The 18,902-nt window shown below is 36.3% G+C and overlaps 1 protein-coding gene across 2 annotated transcripts in view; it reads right to left on the reverse strand.

Moving 5' to 3' along the window:
- Positions 1–18,902, reverse strand: part of AMN1 (antagonist of mitotic exit network 1 homolog) — a 42,832-nt gene that overhangs the window by 19,307 nt on the left and 4,623 nt on the right. For both annotated transcript variants that reach the window (XM_059080896.2, XM_067008972.1), the window contains exons 2-5: positions 7,294–7,426; positions 3,431–3,575; positions 1,085–1,302; positions 365–421 (exon numbers count right to left, since the gene is read on the reverse strand). In XM_059080896.2, coding sequence (XP_058936879.1) covers positions 365–421; positions 1,085–1,302; positions 3,431–3,575; positions 7,294–7,426 — 553 coding nt within the window. The remainder of the gene's footprint in view (positions 1–364; positions 422–1,084; positions 1,303–3,430; positions 3,576–7,293; positions 7,427–18,902) is intronic.

Raw genomic sequence — 18,902 nt, forward strand, 5'->3', positions numbered from 1 at the left:
TAAGCAGTCCTGGGAAAAGTATCAGTCAGACATGAAAATTCTAAAGAATGTCATTTTACATTGATAAATTTTCAGTATTTTCATTCATAAGACTATCTTAAAATGTATTAGAAGCTAAAATTTCTGGAGAATAAGAACTTTTATTGCAAGTAAAATGGGTTTTATTATAAAGTACACTTTATCGCCTAACTTTAACCAGTTTTTCTTCACTCTGGGAATAAACAGGAGGAGGCAAAAAAAAAAAAAGTCCATGGAAATACCTAATTGAGAATAAGGCACTGGTTGTCTTCTAGGTTTAAAAAAGAATTTCTGAGGATAATATGAATTCAGGTAATCACCATCTTTACAGATATTTTAAAATTACCTCTAATTTCTTGGCACAAGGTCCACTAACAAGCGCAACCACACCACTGTCAGATACCTGAGCAAAGGAAAAAAGGAACATAGCACGTAAATGGAGATGATGGAAGCAAACTTTTATAAAAATTATTATTTAGATGTAGTTTTATCTCCTCCCGTTTGGCAAACGTGTCTTAGCCACACATACCTTCCACCCTTACTGAAAATAATTGAGGGGGGTGTACCAAATTATACTGTAATTATTTAACTACCAAAGCATGAAGCAACAATTTTAGTGGACTTCCCTGGTGGCGCAGTGATTAAGAATCCGCCTGCCAATGCAGGGGACATGGGTTCAAGCCCTGGTCCGGGAAGATCCCACATGTTGTGGAGCAACTAAGCCCATGCGCCACAACTACTGAGCCTGCGCTCTAGAGCCCACGAGCCACAACTAGTGAAGCCCGCACACCTTAGAACCCATGCTCCACAACAAGAGAAGCCACCGTAATGAGAAGCCCGTGCACTGCAACGAAGAGTAGCCCCCACTCTCTGCAACTAGAGAAAGCCCGCTCGCAGCAACGAAGACCCAACATAGCCAAAAATAAATACATAAATACATAAATAAACAAATAAATTTTTAAAAATTTAGCAACAACAAAAAGAATTAATTGTGTTCTGATGAGTTATGGAAATACTCTGGGCAAATACATACAGTCTCTGAATTTCATGTCTGTATTTCATTTACCTGAGTAGCTGAAAAATCAACACACTGCAAAAATGGGCAGTTTTCTCCTAATGCCTGCAAGGACACATCAGTAATACCTAAGCAGCCACCTAAATCAATGATCTTTAGCAGCCGGCAATTGAGTGCAAGAGCAAGGACTCCTTCATCAGTGAGATTGCAGCATCTTTTCAAAGAAGCTTCGTGCAGGTAAGAACAAGATGAAGCCACAGCTTTTATTCCTGAGGGAAAACATAATTCTGTATCAATGAGCTATATATGTTTATATATGAGAAATGTGACTGATTTTCATTTCAGCAAAATCACCAGTACTGATACATCCAATTGCATGTTAGCTTTTTTCAAAGTAGTGCATGTGGGGATATACTTTATTTCCAGTGATGTTGTCATTATTTAAGACTCTTTTGGAATGTTTCAAGAATTCTCTACATAATCTGTAGTATATTCTTCAGAATATCTGCAATTAATGACAAGACTTTTTTGTTTATGATTAGACTTGTTTTTAGGAAATCACCAAAAGTCATTCAGAACTAAAATAGGTAATTAAATAGTAGATGATTCTCCTTTATGTTAAAAGTTTTAAATAAAGTTAATTTTCTTGTGGACTCTGAAAAGAAATCAAAAGTTAAATGGCCCAAATGTCTTAAGTAATAGTTTTCATGCTTATCCTTAGGAATCATACCTGTATCTCTGGTGTTCTCTCTTCCCTCTTTGATTCTGCCCTTTGCTACCACCATGCTCCTTCTTTGTTAGCCTGGACCAATCTTACATTTTATCAAGGGTCAAGAAAACAGAAGCCCTTAAATCCAATTCAACTGATGTAAAAGCACTTTGGTGACAGGTACGTGATAACGTGCCACATAAATAGAAACGTACTTCAGGAATCCTGGGCCCTTCAGTCATGGACAAACATTATAGCACTGTTAAAAGACACTTTCATGGGCAAAATACACAAAAGGGAAGATGGTAAATTCGTGTGCAGGTCATTTTTATTGTTTTCCATATCTTAAGAAAGAACTCTTATTTTCATTAGTGTCCAGCATGAAAGTTCTTTTTAGTGAATCAATATTTGTGTAAACATTTTAAAATTTATGCTTCTTTGCAGTATTATGAATATCCTAACTTGCTAACCAAGCTAACTGTAAAATAGAGCCAACTACCCACAGATTTTTCAGAAACCTAGGTAGCCAAAAAACTCTTTCTTCCTTATACTGAAGAAAAAGATAAAAATCCTCTATTGAAAAAAAATGGTAAAAATCCATTAATTCATATAACAGTCACACTGAAAAATGCAGTTTGTTTGGCTATAAAAAACTGTAACTGGACAAGGCCGGTACCAAGTGTGGCTGCTTGCTGCTCGAAAGGCCAATACTCCAGAGATAAGTGTTGGTGGAAACGGAAAAGTTAGCTGTATTCAGGAGGCCAGCAACCTGGGAAGCTGGTGGACTACTGTCCTAAGACCATCTCCAAGTTGCCAATTGGGAGACAAAGGATTTACAGGCAGTGTGAGGGAGGGAGCTGCAGGGCACATGAGCAGTTTGTACACAATATTCAGATTGGGTGGCATCAGGGGAAGTTTCAAGCAACACCAATCTTCTGGTTTCAACCAGTCTGGGATCTACGTGCTGATGGTCAGCAGTTTTCATCTCGTGGGGTATGCTTCCTGTAAAAACAACTTAGGAGTGTGTGTTAGACCTTTATATCTTTCAGGGAACTGGGAGCTTGGTGATTTTGCTATGTGACTGGCTTATAGTATAAATTGTTGCCACCTTTTGGGCCCATGTCCTTGAAGTTGGTATCTGGAATTAAGCAAGCAGGATTAGTTCTTTCCTAGTCAATCAGTCATTGTCTAAAATAGTTTTATGGCAGCAGAAGTGGAAAATATATGATTAGTTTTGTGCTGTTCAAAATGGGGCAGCTTATGCTCTGGCTACAAAACTATGCATTGAACAGGCTGATAGGAGAATGCCTAGTAAATTTAATCTGATGATGAGTTAACTTTCTGTTGTAATATTACAAGAAAGCCTTAACAAAGTATGAACTGGTCATTTCTTGTTTCACTATACTAGGAAAAATATATAAAATATAGAGGTATCTATCCATGCTTATTTTAAATATGTTTAAACTTCAAGGTAGTGACTTAGTGTATTTCCCAACTTTCAGCACTGATTATAAGCAAGAATTCTAATTTGGATTCTTTAGCTTAGTTTGAATATTTTATTGATAAATATAGTTCCTATTTCTCTGACATCTTTATACCCTCTTTTAACATATTTTCCCCTTCTCTGCTCCAAAATTATGCCAGATGGTGAATAGTACTCAACCAATTCATTGTGTTAGTAAACATACCTTTTGAAGTTATGGAAATTCTGTTTTCTTTTGAGGAATTTAAAATTAATTTCTTCAATTTTCTGCAGTTACATAGGTGCAGGAGAGCAGTATCTGAAATATCACAGCTTCGTAGATCTAGAGTTTGGACTTCAGGATGTAAAATCTATAATAAATACATGATTTTGAGAAATTAATATTTCCTATAAATATAAATGTTTATTCCATATTCAGTGTTTTGATGGTCATAACAAACAGCAGGTGGAAAATACAGCAAAGAACACAGAAACATATCTGTGTGAAGACAGATACATAGAGCAGGAAAAAACCAACCTACTTCCAACTGGAGGTGCAACTTCTAGTGTCCCCAAAGTCTTACTGGGACACAGAGCACTGTTGAGACAGTTGGTACAGAGTAAGGACCCATGAGACCTGCAAGCAGAACCAAGCTGGTGGGGGGAGCTTATCCTCTTCCAGTGGTTCCTATTATTAGAGATTCTAACTACGTGTCTCTTTGCTCAGCAGGTATGAGTCTTTAAGCACTTATATACCAAATGCTTATCTAGAATATTTACCTCCTTCATTTTTATTTTTGGGAGCTAGTACAAACAAACCCAGTATTACTGAATGTTTACTTGAGGGCAACGAATAGCAGATCAATTTCAAAGCATTCTGAGCTCTTTTTCTGGGGGTATTTTCCTTCTCTTTTGCTTTATTTTTATGAAAATAGAAATGGCTTATACTTTTATGAACATGAAAGTAATGTACTGTTATTGTAAAACATTCAGAGAGCACAGAAAACTTATAGAAATGATATAAATAACTATTTCTATTTATTGAGCACTTACCAGGAAGGGTACTAAGTGTGTTATATAAAATGTCATTTAATATTTTCTCTCTCTCTCTCTCTTACATACACACACACACACACACACACACCACCCTAAGAGATTGGTCATTGCTATTTTATAAATGAGAAAATTGAGGCACCCAGAGCTTAAGTAGCAACACAAAGTACACAGCTAAAAAAGGAGCAGAGCTAGGACTAGAAGCCAGGTCTTCCTAATTCCAAAGGCCACGCATTTAACTAGTTATAGCTAAAATTACCCATAATATCAACACCCAGTAACAAACATATTAGTTTTGATGTTTTTTGAGTTTTTAAAAAAACATTTGAAGAAAAATGGGATCAGATCACATATATTTATAAATGGGCACTTTTTATAAAAATAATTAATTGTGGTTGCATACTGTTTCATTTTGTGCATGCACCGCAACTTATTAAATGCATCCTACACTGGCAAACACTTCAGCTGAACATTCAGACTGATTTTAAGAGGCAATGTAGTACAGCGTATAAGCATGCACTCCGGAAGCAAGGCTGCCTGAGTTCCAACCCTGTGATTGTAGATCAAGCTCTGCTTGCTTTCTGTGCCTCACTATCCTCATTAAGATGAGGATAGGGCTTCCCTGGTGGCGCAGTGGTTGAGAGTCCGCCTGCCGATGCAGGGGACGCGGGTTCGTGCCCCGGTCCGGGAGGATCCCACATGCCGTGGAGCGGCTGGGTCCGTGAGCGGTGGCCGCTGGGCCTGTGCATCCGGAGCCTGTGCTCCGCAACGGGAGAGGCCACGACAGTGAGAGGCCCGCGTAGCACACACACAAAAAAGATGAGGATAATATTTGTGAGAAACCAAGGTGCCATGCTTATAATATATGCTATATATAACTGTTAGCTATTTTATTATTACGAAAATGTTATGGTGAGCATTCTTCTGTGCTTTTTAAGTTATTATTTTCTTGAGATTAACAACAGTAAATGGTAATTATGTGACGAGGTGATGGAGATGTTAACTAACGTAGTGTGGTAACCATTTCATAATATTTGTGTATCAAGTCATCACGTGTGTTGTACACCTTAAACTTACACAAGGTTTTATGTCACATATCCCAATATAGCTGGAAAAAAATAACAGAGGTGAAATTTTTGAGTCAATGGTAAGCAAATTTTTAGGACTTTTGATAGAATGCCAAACTGTCCTCCTAAAAGGTTTTTTCAAATCAATTTACACTCTCACAGCAGGGGATAAAAGTGATTGCCCCCAACACTATTGCCAGCACCAGGTATTACTATTTTTGAAGTCTCTGCCAAACTGAAAGACAAACTGTGACTTCGATTACTAATAAGGTTAAATATCCTTTTACGTATTATTGGTGACTTATATTTTTTCCTTGGAGTATTTCCTGATTCTTCTGTTTTATTATGTTTGTTTTGATTTTTCTTAGTGGTTTGCAGGCATGATTTACACTGGCAAGATAAAAAAAATAGAATTTCATACATATTGCAAATATTTTTCCTAGTTTGTTACTTTATTTTTTTCTTCTTGCCATAAAGAAGTTTATATTTTTATATATTTAAATCTATCAATCTTTTTCTTCTTGTTTTCTAACTTGGTGTCATGTTTAAAAAGGCCTTCTCCACCCAGAGACTATAAAAAGATTTAGGAAATTTTTCAAAAAGAGCCATCCCCAGATGTGTGCAACTTTAAAAAAAAGGTTAGATCTGGTCTTTTAAATAATTTCATAAGCAGGACTTTCATAAGGATGGGGATTAGACGGAAACACCAAGGGAAATAATGCTTTTGATTTTTCTATCTCATTTACCCCCTTAGCCCTTTTTTATTCAGGTAAAATTAGGTTTAAATGAATGTTCAGGACTGTCATAAACCAAAAATTTAAGTCACTGAAATACAGGTTAAAGGGATGTGGGGAAGGAAGGAAACCACGTTTTCTGTAGCGTCAATGTTTCATCTGTGAGCCACACATACATTACATACATCCACAGAACCGTCAACAATAAGAACTGGATTCCACCTCCAAAGAGCAAAGCAGACTACAACACTAAAATGTCTATGTCCAAAGGCAAGCTAACAAGAAGAAAATAAAGCATTAAAGGCCCATCAGGTTAATGCAGAGGAAACACTATGGCACACTGGAGCACAATTCCAATGTGAAGTCACCACTGTAGACATATGGCGAGTGCTACCATCAGAGCTTGCTTCCTTCTGATCACAGGCTTTGGGCAGAATATGTAGTAAAGTCAGCAATAAGCAGTTCCAGTCTCTGTAGGCAGTGAGTGATGATAGCTGCAAACCCATTTTACGGCTAGGACAACTGTGGTTCAATGTCAGAAAGAGTAGCAAGGCTAGAATTTTAATTCAGATTGGAGGCCTTTTCTATACTTATTCCCTTACAGAATAGTTAATTTTAGCTTAGTTGGTGAAGGGGAGTGAGTATAAATTAGCTGGAGTGAGGTACCCAAGAAGAATGAGAAGAATTTAGAAGAGTGATTTTTAACTGACTGCTAACCATGAATGACAAAGCCAATACGCTACGATCATTTTTTAAATGGAATAAGACATACTAGAATAAAATAGAAAATATCCAAATGTATTGTACAGGGTACTGTTACACATAGGTGTGGCTTGTGCGCTAGCATCACAATGTAACATACATATTTCTTACTGTGGGTCTTTTTTTTTTTGCCATTTGTTTATTCACCCTGCATTTTAATTTTTTTCCAGCTCTATTAAAGTATACTCAATCAAAAAGTTTAAACTTCTTGAAAACATGGAGTTCATGGATGCTGGTACCATGAAGACAAGAGAAACACCTGAAAGCATAGTGGGAGAAGATTTTTTAGAAACTATTACACATGGACATTCTGGTTATCTGGAGAAAAGAAGAACCCCAACACTTTATTATATTTTAAAATTATTACTAATCCTACTATAAACCACTGTTACAAAAATCTGAAACCATAGCTAAACAGTAAAATATAATAGCCTGCTTTACAGGCTATACATGCTCTTTGTATATGCTCTTACCTCACTTATATTCGAATCTGTTATCTGCCCCTGCACGCTCATTATTTTGATCAGTCTATCTTTTATGTTGGGTGGCAAAGGCTTAATGTCTGTGATATATCTAGAAATATTCTTCATGAAGCACCAAAGGCATCTGAAATACAAATACAATATAGTAAATTACACTGTACAGGTACTGATTCCTAATATTTGTTTTTTTTAAATAGATCTTTATTGGAGAATAATTGCTTCACAATACTGTGTTAGTTTCTGTTGTACACCAAAGTGAATCAGCCATATGCATACGTATGTCCCCATATCCCCTCCCTCTTGAGCCTCCCTCCCATCCTCCCTATCCCACCCCTCTAGATCATTGCAAAGCACCGAGCTGATCACCCTGTGCTATGCTGCTGCTTCCCACTAGCTAACTGCTTTACATTCGGTAGTGTATATATGTCGATGCTACTCTCATTTCATCCCAGATTCCCCTTCCCATCCTATGTCCTCAACTCCACTCTCTATGTCTGCATCTTTATTCCTGCCCTGCAACTAGGTTCATCAGTACCATTTTTTTTTTTTTTAGATTCCATATATATGTGTGAGCATATGGTATCTGTTTTTCTCTTTCTGACTTACTTCACTCTGTATGACAGACTAGGTCCATCCACCTCACTACAAATAACTCAATTTTGTTTCTTTTTATGGCTGAGTAATATTCCATTGTATATATGTGCCATATCTTCTTTATCCATTCATCTGTCGATGGACACTTAGGTTGTTTCCATGTCCTGGCTATTGTAAATAGAGCTGCAATGAACATTGTGGTATTATGAATTACCTCTTTTTGAATTATGGTTTTCTCAGGGTATATGCCCGGTATTGGGATTGCTGGGTCATACGGTAGTTCTATTTTTAGTTTTTTAAGGAACCTCCAAATGCTATTTGTTAGCACTTAGTCCTTTCATAAACAGGGTGTACATTTTATATGAATATTTACAACTTAAGCTTGGTAAGATGCAAAAGCCTAGTCTGTGCTCAGTTATGGGCAAGTTTCTTTTCCTCTACAACTTTTTCTCAGCATACCTCATTTACTAAAATGCATTCTGATGATAAGATATTTTTCTTAAGTCAGTCTCTCCAATTCCTAAGACACAGTTTCTACCAAGTTTTTAGTCACATATTTCTAAGTAAACATTAAACTAGGGCCTACAGATTGACAAATTTTATTTGTTAATCCAACAATCTTGCTTTCACTATTTTTCTTAAAAATCATGCAGGTATTAGAATCACTGAAGAAAGAACTGTAACCACAAAGACTCCACAAATAGTACAAATCACAGAGATAATAAACTTAGTGCCAGTATTGCATATGCACAGTTATCAAAGCAGGCAACAACGGAGACCTACATGATCAACATACCTCATATGTGGCCTGAGATTCCAACTATCCGAGACACTCATATGTTAAACAAATAATACAAACCTTATTTAATTTCTGCCTACAAATACTCCCTCATATACACACTTTTACATTCATGAATAAATATGATCATACACTTGAATTTTTTTAGTGCAATCTTTATTTTTTCTTCTTTTGGTTGCCTCTGCCTTTCCCTCTCCTTTCCTTCCCCCTTCCATTATTTAGTTCCTCACCCTATTCTGTGTATGTTCCCTCTTATTTTTTCTCTGTGCTTGTACACACACGTTTACTCACACATGTATGTATGTATGTACTCAAACATCCACTTAAACGGTTAGGTTGGGGGTGGGGAGAGATCACTGTTTCCTAGAATGGCATCACTGTATACTCACTTTTCTACACCCTCTTTCATTCAATAATACCTTAGGAAATTCTTTAAAGCATTAAGTGTGGTTTTAACTCTCCTTTAATGCCAATATAATATTTCGCAGTGTGGATGACTTTAGTCATCCCCTATTGATGAGAATTCCACTGTTTCTAGGATATGTTAACATATGGTGTCAGACTGTTTTCTTCATAGTTCCATCATCAGTGTTGGAGGGTTCCCTTTCCTCTACATCCCTAAGCAGTAGGTATTATTGTTCATTTTATTTATTTTTCCATTATGTCCATTTCCCAATCTCATCCCCCACCACTCCAGGAAACCATTCTAATGTCTAATATGTATCCTTTCATTGTATGTACCCTCTTAACATGATTGTTATATGGATGCATTTCTAATTTATGTATGTGGTATTTGTCACAGATTTGCTTAGTCTCTCACTCAGTACTGTTTTTTTTTGTTTTGTTTTTTTGTTATTTATTTTTTATTTTTGGCTGCATTGGGTCTTCGTTGCTGTGCGTGGGCTTTCTCTAGTGCAGTGAGTGGGGGCTACTCTTCGTTGTGGTGCGTGGGTTTCTCACTGTCACGGCCTCTCTTGCTGCGGAGCGCAGGCTCCAGATGTGCAGGCTCAGTGGCCATGACTCACGGGCCTCGCCGCTCCGAGGCATGTGGGATCTTCCCGGACCAGGGCACAAACCCGTGTCCCCTGCATCAGCAGGTGGACTCTCAACCACTGCGCCACCAGGGAAGCCCAAGATAAACACTTTTAACCAGTCTCCTGTCATCTGTAAACTGCCACTGTAACAACCAATCATCGTAAATGTTAAACAACTTCCTCAATCTCACTTTATAAACTATCCTGTAACTACATGCCTCTGAGCTTCTAACCACTTTCAGTTTGAAGTCTCTCTGTTCACGAATAGCTTATTTCTCACTCAATAAAATATTCGTATCAAATAAATCTCTCTGAATTTTCTTTTGACAGTTTTTGGTGTCAGAAGTGGGACCTACAGAAGATCCCTGATTAGTCAAGAGGCTGGTGAGTAAACAAGTGCCAGTACTCATGGAGCCCATTATGCTCACTGTTTTCTCACTGACCAGGAAGTTTCACAGTACACCTCTCTTGAATCCAAGCTTCACTCCCTTTTGTGTTGAGCTCTCCAATTTTATTGAGCAACTATTGTTGAAACTTTTTGATAAGTCACCCTATTCTGTTCAAAAAGGGGGGAGTGTAATTCCCTGTGTTTCACAACAGCTGTTCAAACACAGGACCCCTCAGAGTTAAGATGTCCTAGAGTCTCTAAGGTGAAGATGGGTTCCACCTGGTCCAAATCACAGACCAGGGTCTTGTGCCTTTTGGAAAAATGGGTGAACTTTATGAAGGATGACTGGAATTGCAGTGGCCACTTTGGGGAACATTTGATTTAGATAAGATAATTCACCTTAGGGACACCCTTAAAAAGAGAATATTCCAAATTCCTCAGAGACAATGGTAAGCAAAAGCTTCTGAAAGACAAAATGACTCCAAAAACAGCTTCTCTAAAAGAATCCTTACAGCACACAAATAAAAAAAAATTTGGCAAAAAGCTCTAGCCATCAGCAGGTAACCTTAATTTATTCCATATGCCAGAAATAATTTGGATCCAGCTATTCTTTTGAGTTTTATATTACTGTACCTGACACATGGTTAAAATTTAAAAATGAAAGTTATACAATCTCTGTTTGTGTCTGTCTATATATTTATGTATATATGAATTAATGTATGGTCTGTGATATTTTTTAAAGAGCTCTATTTAATCTGCTTAAAGGAAAATAAGCACTTATATAAATTAAGTGCTCTTAAAACTCTCAGAAATATAGAAACTAATCCAAATGCTTTTCAAGTTGGTGTGATCTGGAATGATTTTTGGTAAATAAAAGCTACTTTAAATGTGTTGGTTTAATAAAATAGGCTTGTCCTCAGGGTTGTCAACATTAAATATAATGCAAATATACAAACATTTCTACCCAGGTTTACTAGTAAAATAAGCTCGTGCTATCTCTACATTACAAAATTTGGCAGCACGAAAAACAATATAAGATGATGATTAACTGTTTAATGTTTAATCCAAGCATATTTACTAAAAACAAGTAAATTAAATAGATGTAAGATAAAAGTTTATACTAAGTTAACTTAAATGATGGATATTCATTATCTATTATATCCTATCTAGATCATTTCCAAATAAGATAATATACTGAAACATTAATTGCTAAACATAAATTTATCATAAGTTTTTGGCTTCTTAATTTTTACAGATAAAAGCTACTTGGGGATATAATAAACATGTCTTTTGCCAGATTAAAAAACTGTACTATCAAAAATATGAACAGGTCAATTATGAATGTGAATGAAGTTGAATCAGTAACTTAAAAACCTCCTAAAAGTTCAGGACCAGATGGCTTTACAGGTGAATTCTACTAAACATTTAGAAAAAAGTTTAGCACCTGTCCTTCTCAAATTATTCCAAAAAACTGCAGAATGAGGAATGCTTCCAAACTCATTCTGTGAGGCCAGCATCACTCTGGTACCCAAACCAGACAAAGATATCACAAAAAAAGAAAATTACAGGCCAATATCACTGATGAACATAAACACAAAAATCCTCAACAAAATATTAGCAAGCTGAATTCAACAATACATGAAAAGGGTCATACACTATGATCAATGGGGATTTAACCCAGGGATGGGATTGAACCAATCTCATCCTTGAATGTTTCAATATCCACAAAGCAATTAATGTGATACACCACGTTAACAAATCGAAAAAGAAAATCATATCATCTCAATAGATGCAGAAAAAGCTTCTGACAAAATCTAACAATGGTTTATGATAAAAAAAACTCTCAACAAAGTGGGTACAGAGGAAATACACCTCAACATAATAAAGGCCATATATGACAAGCCCACATCTAACAACATACTCAACAGTGAAAAGCTGAAGGCATCTCCTCTAAGATAAGAAACAAGACAAGGATGCTCACTCTCAGCACTTCTATTCAACATAGTATTGGAACTCCTAGCCACAGCAATCAGACAAGAAAAAGAAATAAAAGGAATCCAAATCAGAAAGGAAGAAGTAAAACCATTATTGTTTGCAGATGACATGACATTACATATAGAAAATCCAAAAGACACTGTCCAAAATCCTACCATAATTCATCAATGAATTCAGTAAGGTTGCAAGATACAAATAAATATACAGAAATCTGTTGTATTTCTGTATACTAACAATGAACTATCAGAGAAATTAAGAAAACAATCCCATTTACAACTGCATCAAAAAGAATAAAATACCTAGAAATAAATATAACTAAGGGGGTAAAAGATCTGTACTCAGAAAACTGTAAGGCACTGATGAAAGAAATTGGAGATGACACAAATTGATGGAAAGATACACTGTGTTCATGAATTGAAAGAATTAAAAATGCTAAAATGACCATACTACTCAAGGCAATCTACAGATTCAGTGCAATCCCTATCAAAATACCAATGGCATTCTTCACAGAACTAGAAAAAATAATCTTAAATTTTGTATGGAAACACAAAAGACCCTCTAATAGCCAAAATAATCTTGAGTAAGAAGGTCACAGATGGAGGTTTCATGCTCCCTGATTTCAAACTATACTACAAAGCTACAGAAATCAGAAGAGTATGATGCTGGCACAAAAACAGAAGGATAGACTAATGGAACAGAATAGAGAGCCCAGAAATATACATTTCTGGTCAATTAATCTATGATAAAGGAGGCAAGAAAATACAATGGGGAAAAGACAATCTCTCCAGTAAGTGTTCCTGTGAAAACTGGAAGCTACATGTGAAGGAATGAAATTAGAACATTTTTTCACACCATATATAAAAATAAACTCAAAATGGATTAGAGAGGCTTCCTTGGTAGCACAGTGGTTAAGAATCTGCCTGCCAATACAGGGGACACAGGTTCGAGCCCTGGTCCAGGAAGATCCCACATGCTGTGGAGCAACTAAGCTTGTGCGCCACAACTACTGAGCCTGTGCTCCAGAGCCTGCGAGCTGCAACTACTGAAGCCCGTCTGCCTAGAGCCCGTGCTCTGCAACAAGAGAAGCCACTGCAATGAGAAGCCCATGGCGCCACAATGAAGAGTAGCCCCCACTCACTGCAACTAGAGAAAGCCCGCGCACAGCAATGAAGACCCAATGCAACAACAACAAAAAATGGATTAGAGACTTGAACGTAAGACCTGAAATCATAAAATTCCTGGAAGAAAACATAGGCAGTATGCTCTCTAACATTGGTCTTAGCAATATTCTGGGGTACATCTCTTCAGGCAAGGAAAACAAAAGCAAAAATAAACAAGTGGGACTATACACATCAAACTATAAAGATTTGCACAGCAAAGGAAACAATCAACAAAACAAAAAGGCCATCTACTGAATATAAAGATATTTACAAACAGTATATCTGATAAGGGGTTAATATCCAAAATACACAAAGAACTCATACAATTCAACATTAAAAAAAAAACTTGATTAAAAAATGAGTGGTGGAACTGAATAGATATTTTTCCAAAGAAGACACACAGACAGCCAACAGGTACATGAAAAGATGTTCAATATCACTAATCATCAGGGAAATGCAAATCAAAACCACAGAGATATCACTTCACACCTGTCAGAATGGCTATTATCAAAAAAAACAACAAATAACAAGTGTAGGCAAGGATGTGGAGAAAAGGGAACCCTTGTGCACTATTGGTGAGAATGTAAATTGGTGCAGCCACTATGCAAAACAGTATGGTGATTCCTTAAGAAATTAAAAATAGAACTACCATATGATCCAGCAATTCCACTGCTGGGTATTTATCCACAGAAAACAAAAACACTAATTCAAAAAGACACATGTACCCCTATGTTTACTGCAACATTACCTACAATAGCCAAGACATGGACGTGACCTAAGCACCCATCAACATATGAATGTATAAAGAAGACGTGATATATATTTTAAAATGGAATATTACTCAGCCATTAAAAAGAACAAAATCTAGCCATTTGTGACAATATGGATGGACCTACAGGGCATTATCCTAAGTGAAGTAAGTCAGGCAGAGAAAGACAAATACTGTATGATTTCACTTATATGTGGAATCTAAAAAACAAAACTGAACAAACAAAACAGAAACAGTTTAGATACAGAGAAGAGCTAGTTGCCAGAGGGGAAGGGATGGGGGGCAGAAAACAAATAGGTGAGGAAGATTAAGAGGTACAAAACTTCCAGCTGCAAAATAAATGAGTCATGGGTATGAAATGTACAGTGTGGTGAATATAGTCAACAACTATATAATATCTTTGTATGGTGACACTGTAACTAGATTTATCATGGTTATCATTTTGAAATGTACAGAAATACTGAATCACTATGTTGTGTAACAGTAACTAACATAGTGTTGTAGGTTAATTATACTTCAAAAACAAACAGCAAACAAATTCATAGAAAAAGAGATCAGATTTGTGGTTACCAGAGGCAGGGGGAATTGGATGAAGGCAGTCAAAAGCTACAAACTTCCAGTTATAAGATAAATAAGTACTAGGGATATAATGCACAACATGATAAATATAATTAACCCTGCTGTATGTTACATACGAAAGCTGTTATGAGAATAATTTCTAAGAGTTATCATAAGAAAAAACCCCTTTTTAATATTTCTTTAATTTTGTATCTGTATAAAACAATAGATGTTCACTAAACTTATTGTGTATGTAAGTCACTATGCTGTACATTTCAGACTTACACAGTGCTGTGTGTCAATTATATCTCCAAAAAACCAAGAAAAAATTGTACTGTGAGAAAACATCTCTAAAAAATATAATTTTTTGTAATTATGTATTCATGAATTTGTTAATTTACTATAGGATGCTGTTATTATGATGGTTCACAACTGCATGCTTCCTAGTTTTCACTGGAAAATAAACGTTAATAAAGGTTAAAATTTATAATCAATATATAAAAATAAAATACTAGAAACAAGAATGAAAGAAAACAACTTTGTATACAAAGTATGAGAGGAAAATGGGATGTATTTTTAGAAGAAGAGCATGCAAAGAATATAGGTTGTATTTTTGTTATGGAAAACAGAGAGTAATTTTGTACAGTAATTTTGTAAAGTAAAATTACTGTTCATTCCAGAATGAGAAAGAGAAAAGGAATAACACAAACTCTAAATGGATATAGAAAGTGCTTGTTTAGAAATTTTATGTTGGAAGGTCAAAGTTAGCTAAAATTATTTATAAGGGTTTTAAAAAATGAGCTCAATAATAAACTGAAACAAACTAGAACGTTTTTCCCCTGTGTTAAAAGCACAAAGTTTCTTAAATTATTGGTCTGCTCTTAGTAAGATATAGTAAGTCCCCTACATATGAACCCTCAAGCTGCAAACTTTCAGTTTCTTAAATTATTGGTCTGCTCTTAATAAGATACAGTAAGTCCCCTACATATGAACCCTCAAGTTGCGAACTTTCAAAGATGCGAACATGCATTCGCATGTCCAATCACATAAGTTAGTTCACGTGTCTGGCATACATAGTCGCATGTGTGCATCCTCTACAAGGGTTGTGTTTTTGCGTACTTTACTATATAGTACGGTATAGAGTACAGTATAGTACAGTATCTTTATTTCAAGCTCAGAATGTCCGGAAGTAAACATAAAAGCAGCAGTGTACAGCTGATTGTGTTAGTTGGGTACCTAGGCTAACTTTGTTGGACTTATGAACAAACTGGACTCACAAATGCATTCTCGGAACAGAACTTGTTTGTATGTAGGAGACTTACTGTATTATAAAAGGTTTTTATTTACCTTTTGTGTAAACAGTCTAGGAACTAAAGTTTCTGTGTCTTAGCAAAATAATTTCCTGTGCTTCATGTTATCTTTATCAGGTCCTTAACTACTTAGGAAAACTGAATCTTTACAACATTACAAGAGGTAAGGTTTTTTTGGTTTTGTTTTGTCTTTTACAACTATGTAACTTTCTGTATTTGCTTTTCAAATCTTTTAATTGTCACTTTGGCTGAAGAGGTAACCAAGTTTTGCTTCACAGTAAAGCATTTACAATCAAGGACAGGCCAAAATGCTTTGTCTTTATGGAGATTCATGGAAAGGACCCTGACAAGTACTCTGGAATACAGGTTTCTGATAACTTTAAGCTCATACCACTAAACTGAGTAAGAATTTCTAGAACTCTAATGGAGAAACTGCTTAATTCATAAAACTGCTAACCCAAGATCAAGCAAAACAAGGATTAATTACATGGGACCAAATGAACTGATGAAAATAATTATAACTTTTATGACTGTTTGAAACACTGTCAGTTCTTCAGTGCTTATTTTCCAGATTTAAAGAACCCTTTTTTTCCCTCTCCTTCTAAGCTATCTAAACTTAAAACAATTTGGTAATGTATACTTTTGTAAGCAAAAATGAAACATTTACTTTTTCTCCTTACCTGATCCCTTCAGAATTAAAACAAATTAAAAAAAAAAAAAACCCTTACTGAGTATTCTTATTTTCATGGCAATATAGATATTTGCATAAATTCAATAAGAATCTGTTCTTTTTGTAACAGGACACAACTGGACAAGTCCTTGGCTTGCCTTCTTAGCATAAAGAGGCTTTTAAAGATCTAACCTGAGTTTACTTATTAAGACAGTTTTGAGGATCTTAAGTTGACTTTATGGAGCCAATAAAGCCCCTTGGATATTACCAAAGCTTTGACTGGAGTATCGTATTTGAGAATGTGCATAAAATCACTATTCTTGCTGCACTTATGTAAATAACAAGCCATGTTTAAAGAGACTAGACTTATTTTACAAACAAATTACTTATGATTATCTTTGGTAAAAATGAGGTGACTACAGAGAGAAAAATTATGTTTAAACAGAAAACTTTGGCATATTCATAATCAAATTCCAGTCCTGTTTATTGTCTTTGAGGTTTTGTATCTAACTGTAAACTGGACTGGGTCCTGAACTCTTCTAGTTTTCTCCAATATCTGGCTACGACTCTCCAAACTAATATTTTCAGTTTTCTCCCACCCTTCTGACTTGAAATAAAAACTAAAACTGTCCTTTTCCTCGAACCCTACAAGCTAAAGCTATCAGTCTTGATATAGACTTCAGAGAAGTCACAACAGATCATGTATAGACAAGACAACCTTCATACCTACTTCTATGTAGGCCACTCAGAGATCAGCAGAATGCCTGATGACATCATCAGAGACATTCAAACTGCAAACCAGGAAAATCTATCAGTTGAAACTGCCACCTTCATTCCACCTTCATTTAAAAATCCGAGCTCAACTCCAAAAATTTTCTCGACTGGCTGCTCTCCACTCAACAACTGCATTTATAATTTTTTCCAACTAATCTTTAATCTTTGCCTTTCTTTTGTTTCCATAGAAATGCTTCTTATTGAATGCCTGATTGCTCACACCATATAGAAGCCTACTTAGATGAAAGCTTACCTATAACACCGCCTCCTAAAATAAGACATCCTCATGTTTATCCCATCCTAAGTAATCATGACATAGTTCAGTACTATAAGGCACTAATGCAATATTGAAAGGCTTATTTCCACAGGTCCATAAAGCTTTCTGTGATCTGCTTCCAAAGAGGACAATGTGCCCCATATATTAAAACCTAGAGACTCAGTTTATTGGAAAAGACACCAAAAAAAGACTGCACTTAAACCTCATTGGGAGAGACCTTATCCTCTGCAAAATCTCTACAGTTACAGCAAGAATCTGTAAATTCTTTCGCCAGAGTTATTTTAGACAACTGCATAGCCTTAGACACCCTAACCACCCAAGACGGAAGTGCATGTACTGTAACTGGTAAAAAAAAAAAAAAAAAATGCTGTTTCTATGTTAATATATCAAAAAGATCTTAAAGATCAGATGCCAGTCTTTAATCAAATAGGCAACGCCTCTCCCCTTGATTATTTAGTTGGTTAAATGATAGCTCCTGGGACCCCGCTCTGGAGAATCTTTAATCCTTGACTACTATTCCCCTCATAGTCATTATATTAACCTCCCTAGTGCCTTGTATCCTCTGAAGAGTTTAAATGTCTTTCAGCGACTACTTACACATCATATGTTATCCATCAGGATTAGACAACTGGAAGAACTCAATGATCCCACTGACCGTGTCCAGGGTGACTATGTAACTGCCAGTAACAGCAATTACATGACCATCCATCCCAAGGACTACATCAAAGGGGTAGTGAGAGGAACACCATATTGGTTCCACTCTCAGCTTGCTGAGAGAAAGACCAAAAGTCGGGGGCTTTTTAAATAAAATAAATGGAGACCAGGCTTGAAAATCCCCCAAGCTAACCACACCAGTTAGACCGCGTAAGCGAAACCAAATCTAGTTTATACCATGAATATAAGTGACACTTAACAGGTTATTCCTTGTAAATGCCTCTAATAATCAACTTAAATTGTCTTCTTAAAATAGCATAAGATAGGGCTTCCCTGGTGGCGCAGTGTTTCAGAGTCTGCCTGCCGATGCAGGGGACGCGGGTTCGTGCCCCGGTCCGAGAAGATCCCACATGCCGCGGAGCGGCTGGGCCCGTGAGCCGTGGCCGCTGAGCCTGCGTGTCCGGAGCCTGTGCTCCGCAACGGGAGAGGCCACAGCAAGTGAGAGGCCAGCGTACCACAAAAAAATAAAATAAAATAAAAATATATATATAGCATAAGATAATCACTTTTAACCAATCCCCTGCCGTCTGTAAACTCCCAACGTAATAACCATTGTAA

This window comes from Kogia breviceps, chromosome 12, assembly GCF_026419965.1.
Source record: "Kogia breviceps isolate mKogBre1 chromosome 12, mKogBre1 haplotype 1, whole genome shotgun sequence".
In the NCBI taxonomy this organism is placed as follows: Eukaryota; Metazoa; Chordata; class Mammalia; order Artiodactyla; family Physeteridae; genus Kogia; species Kogia breviceps.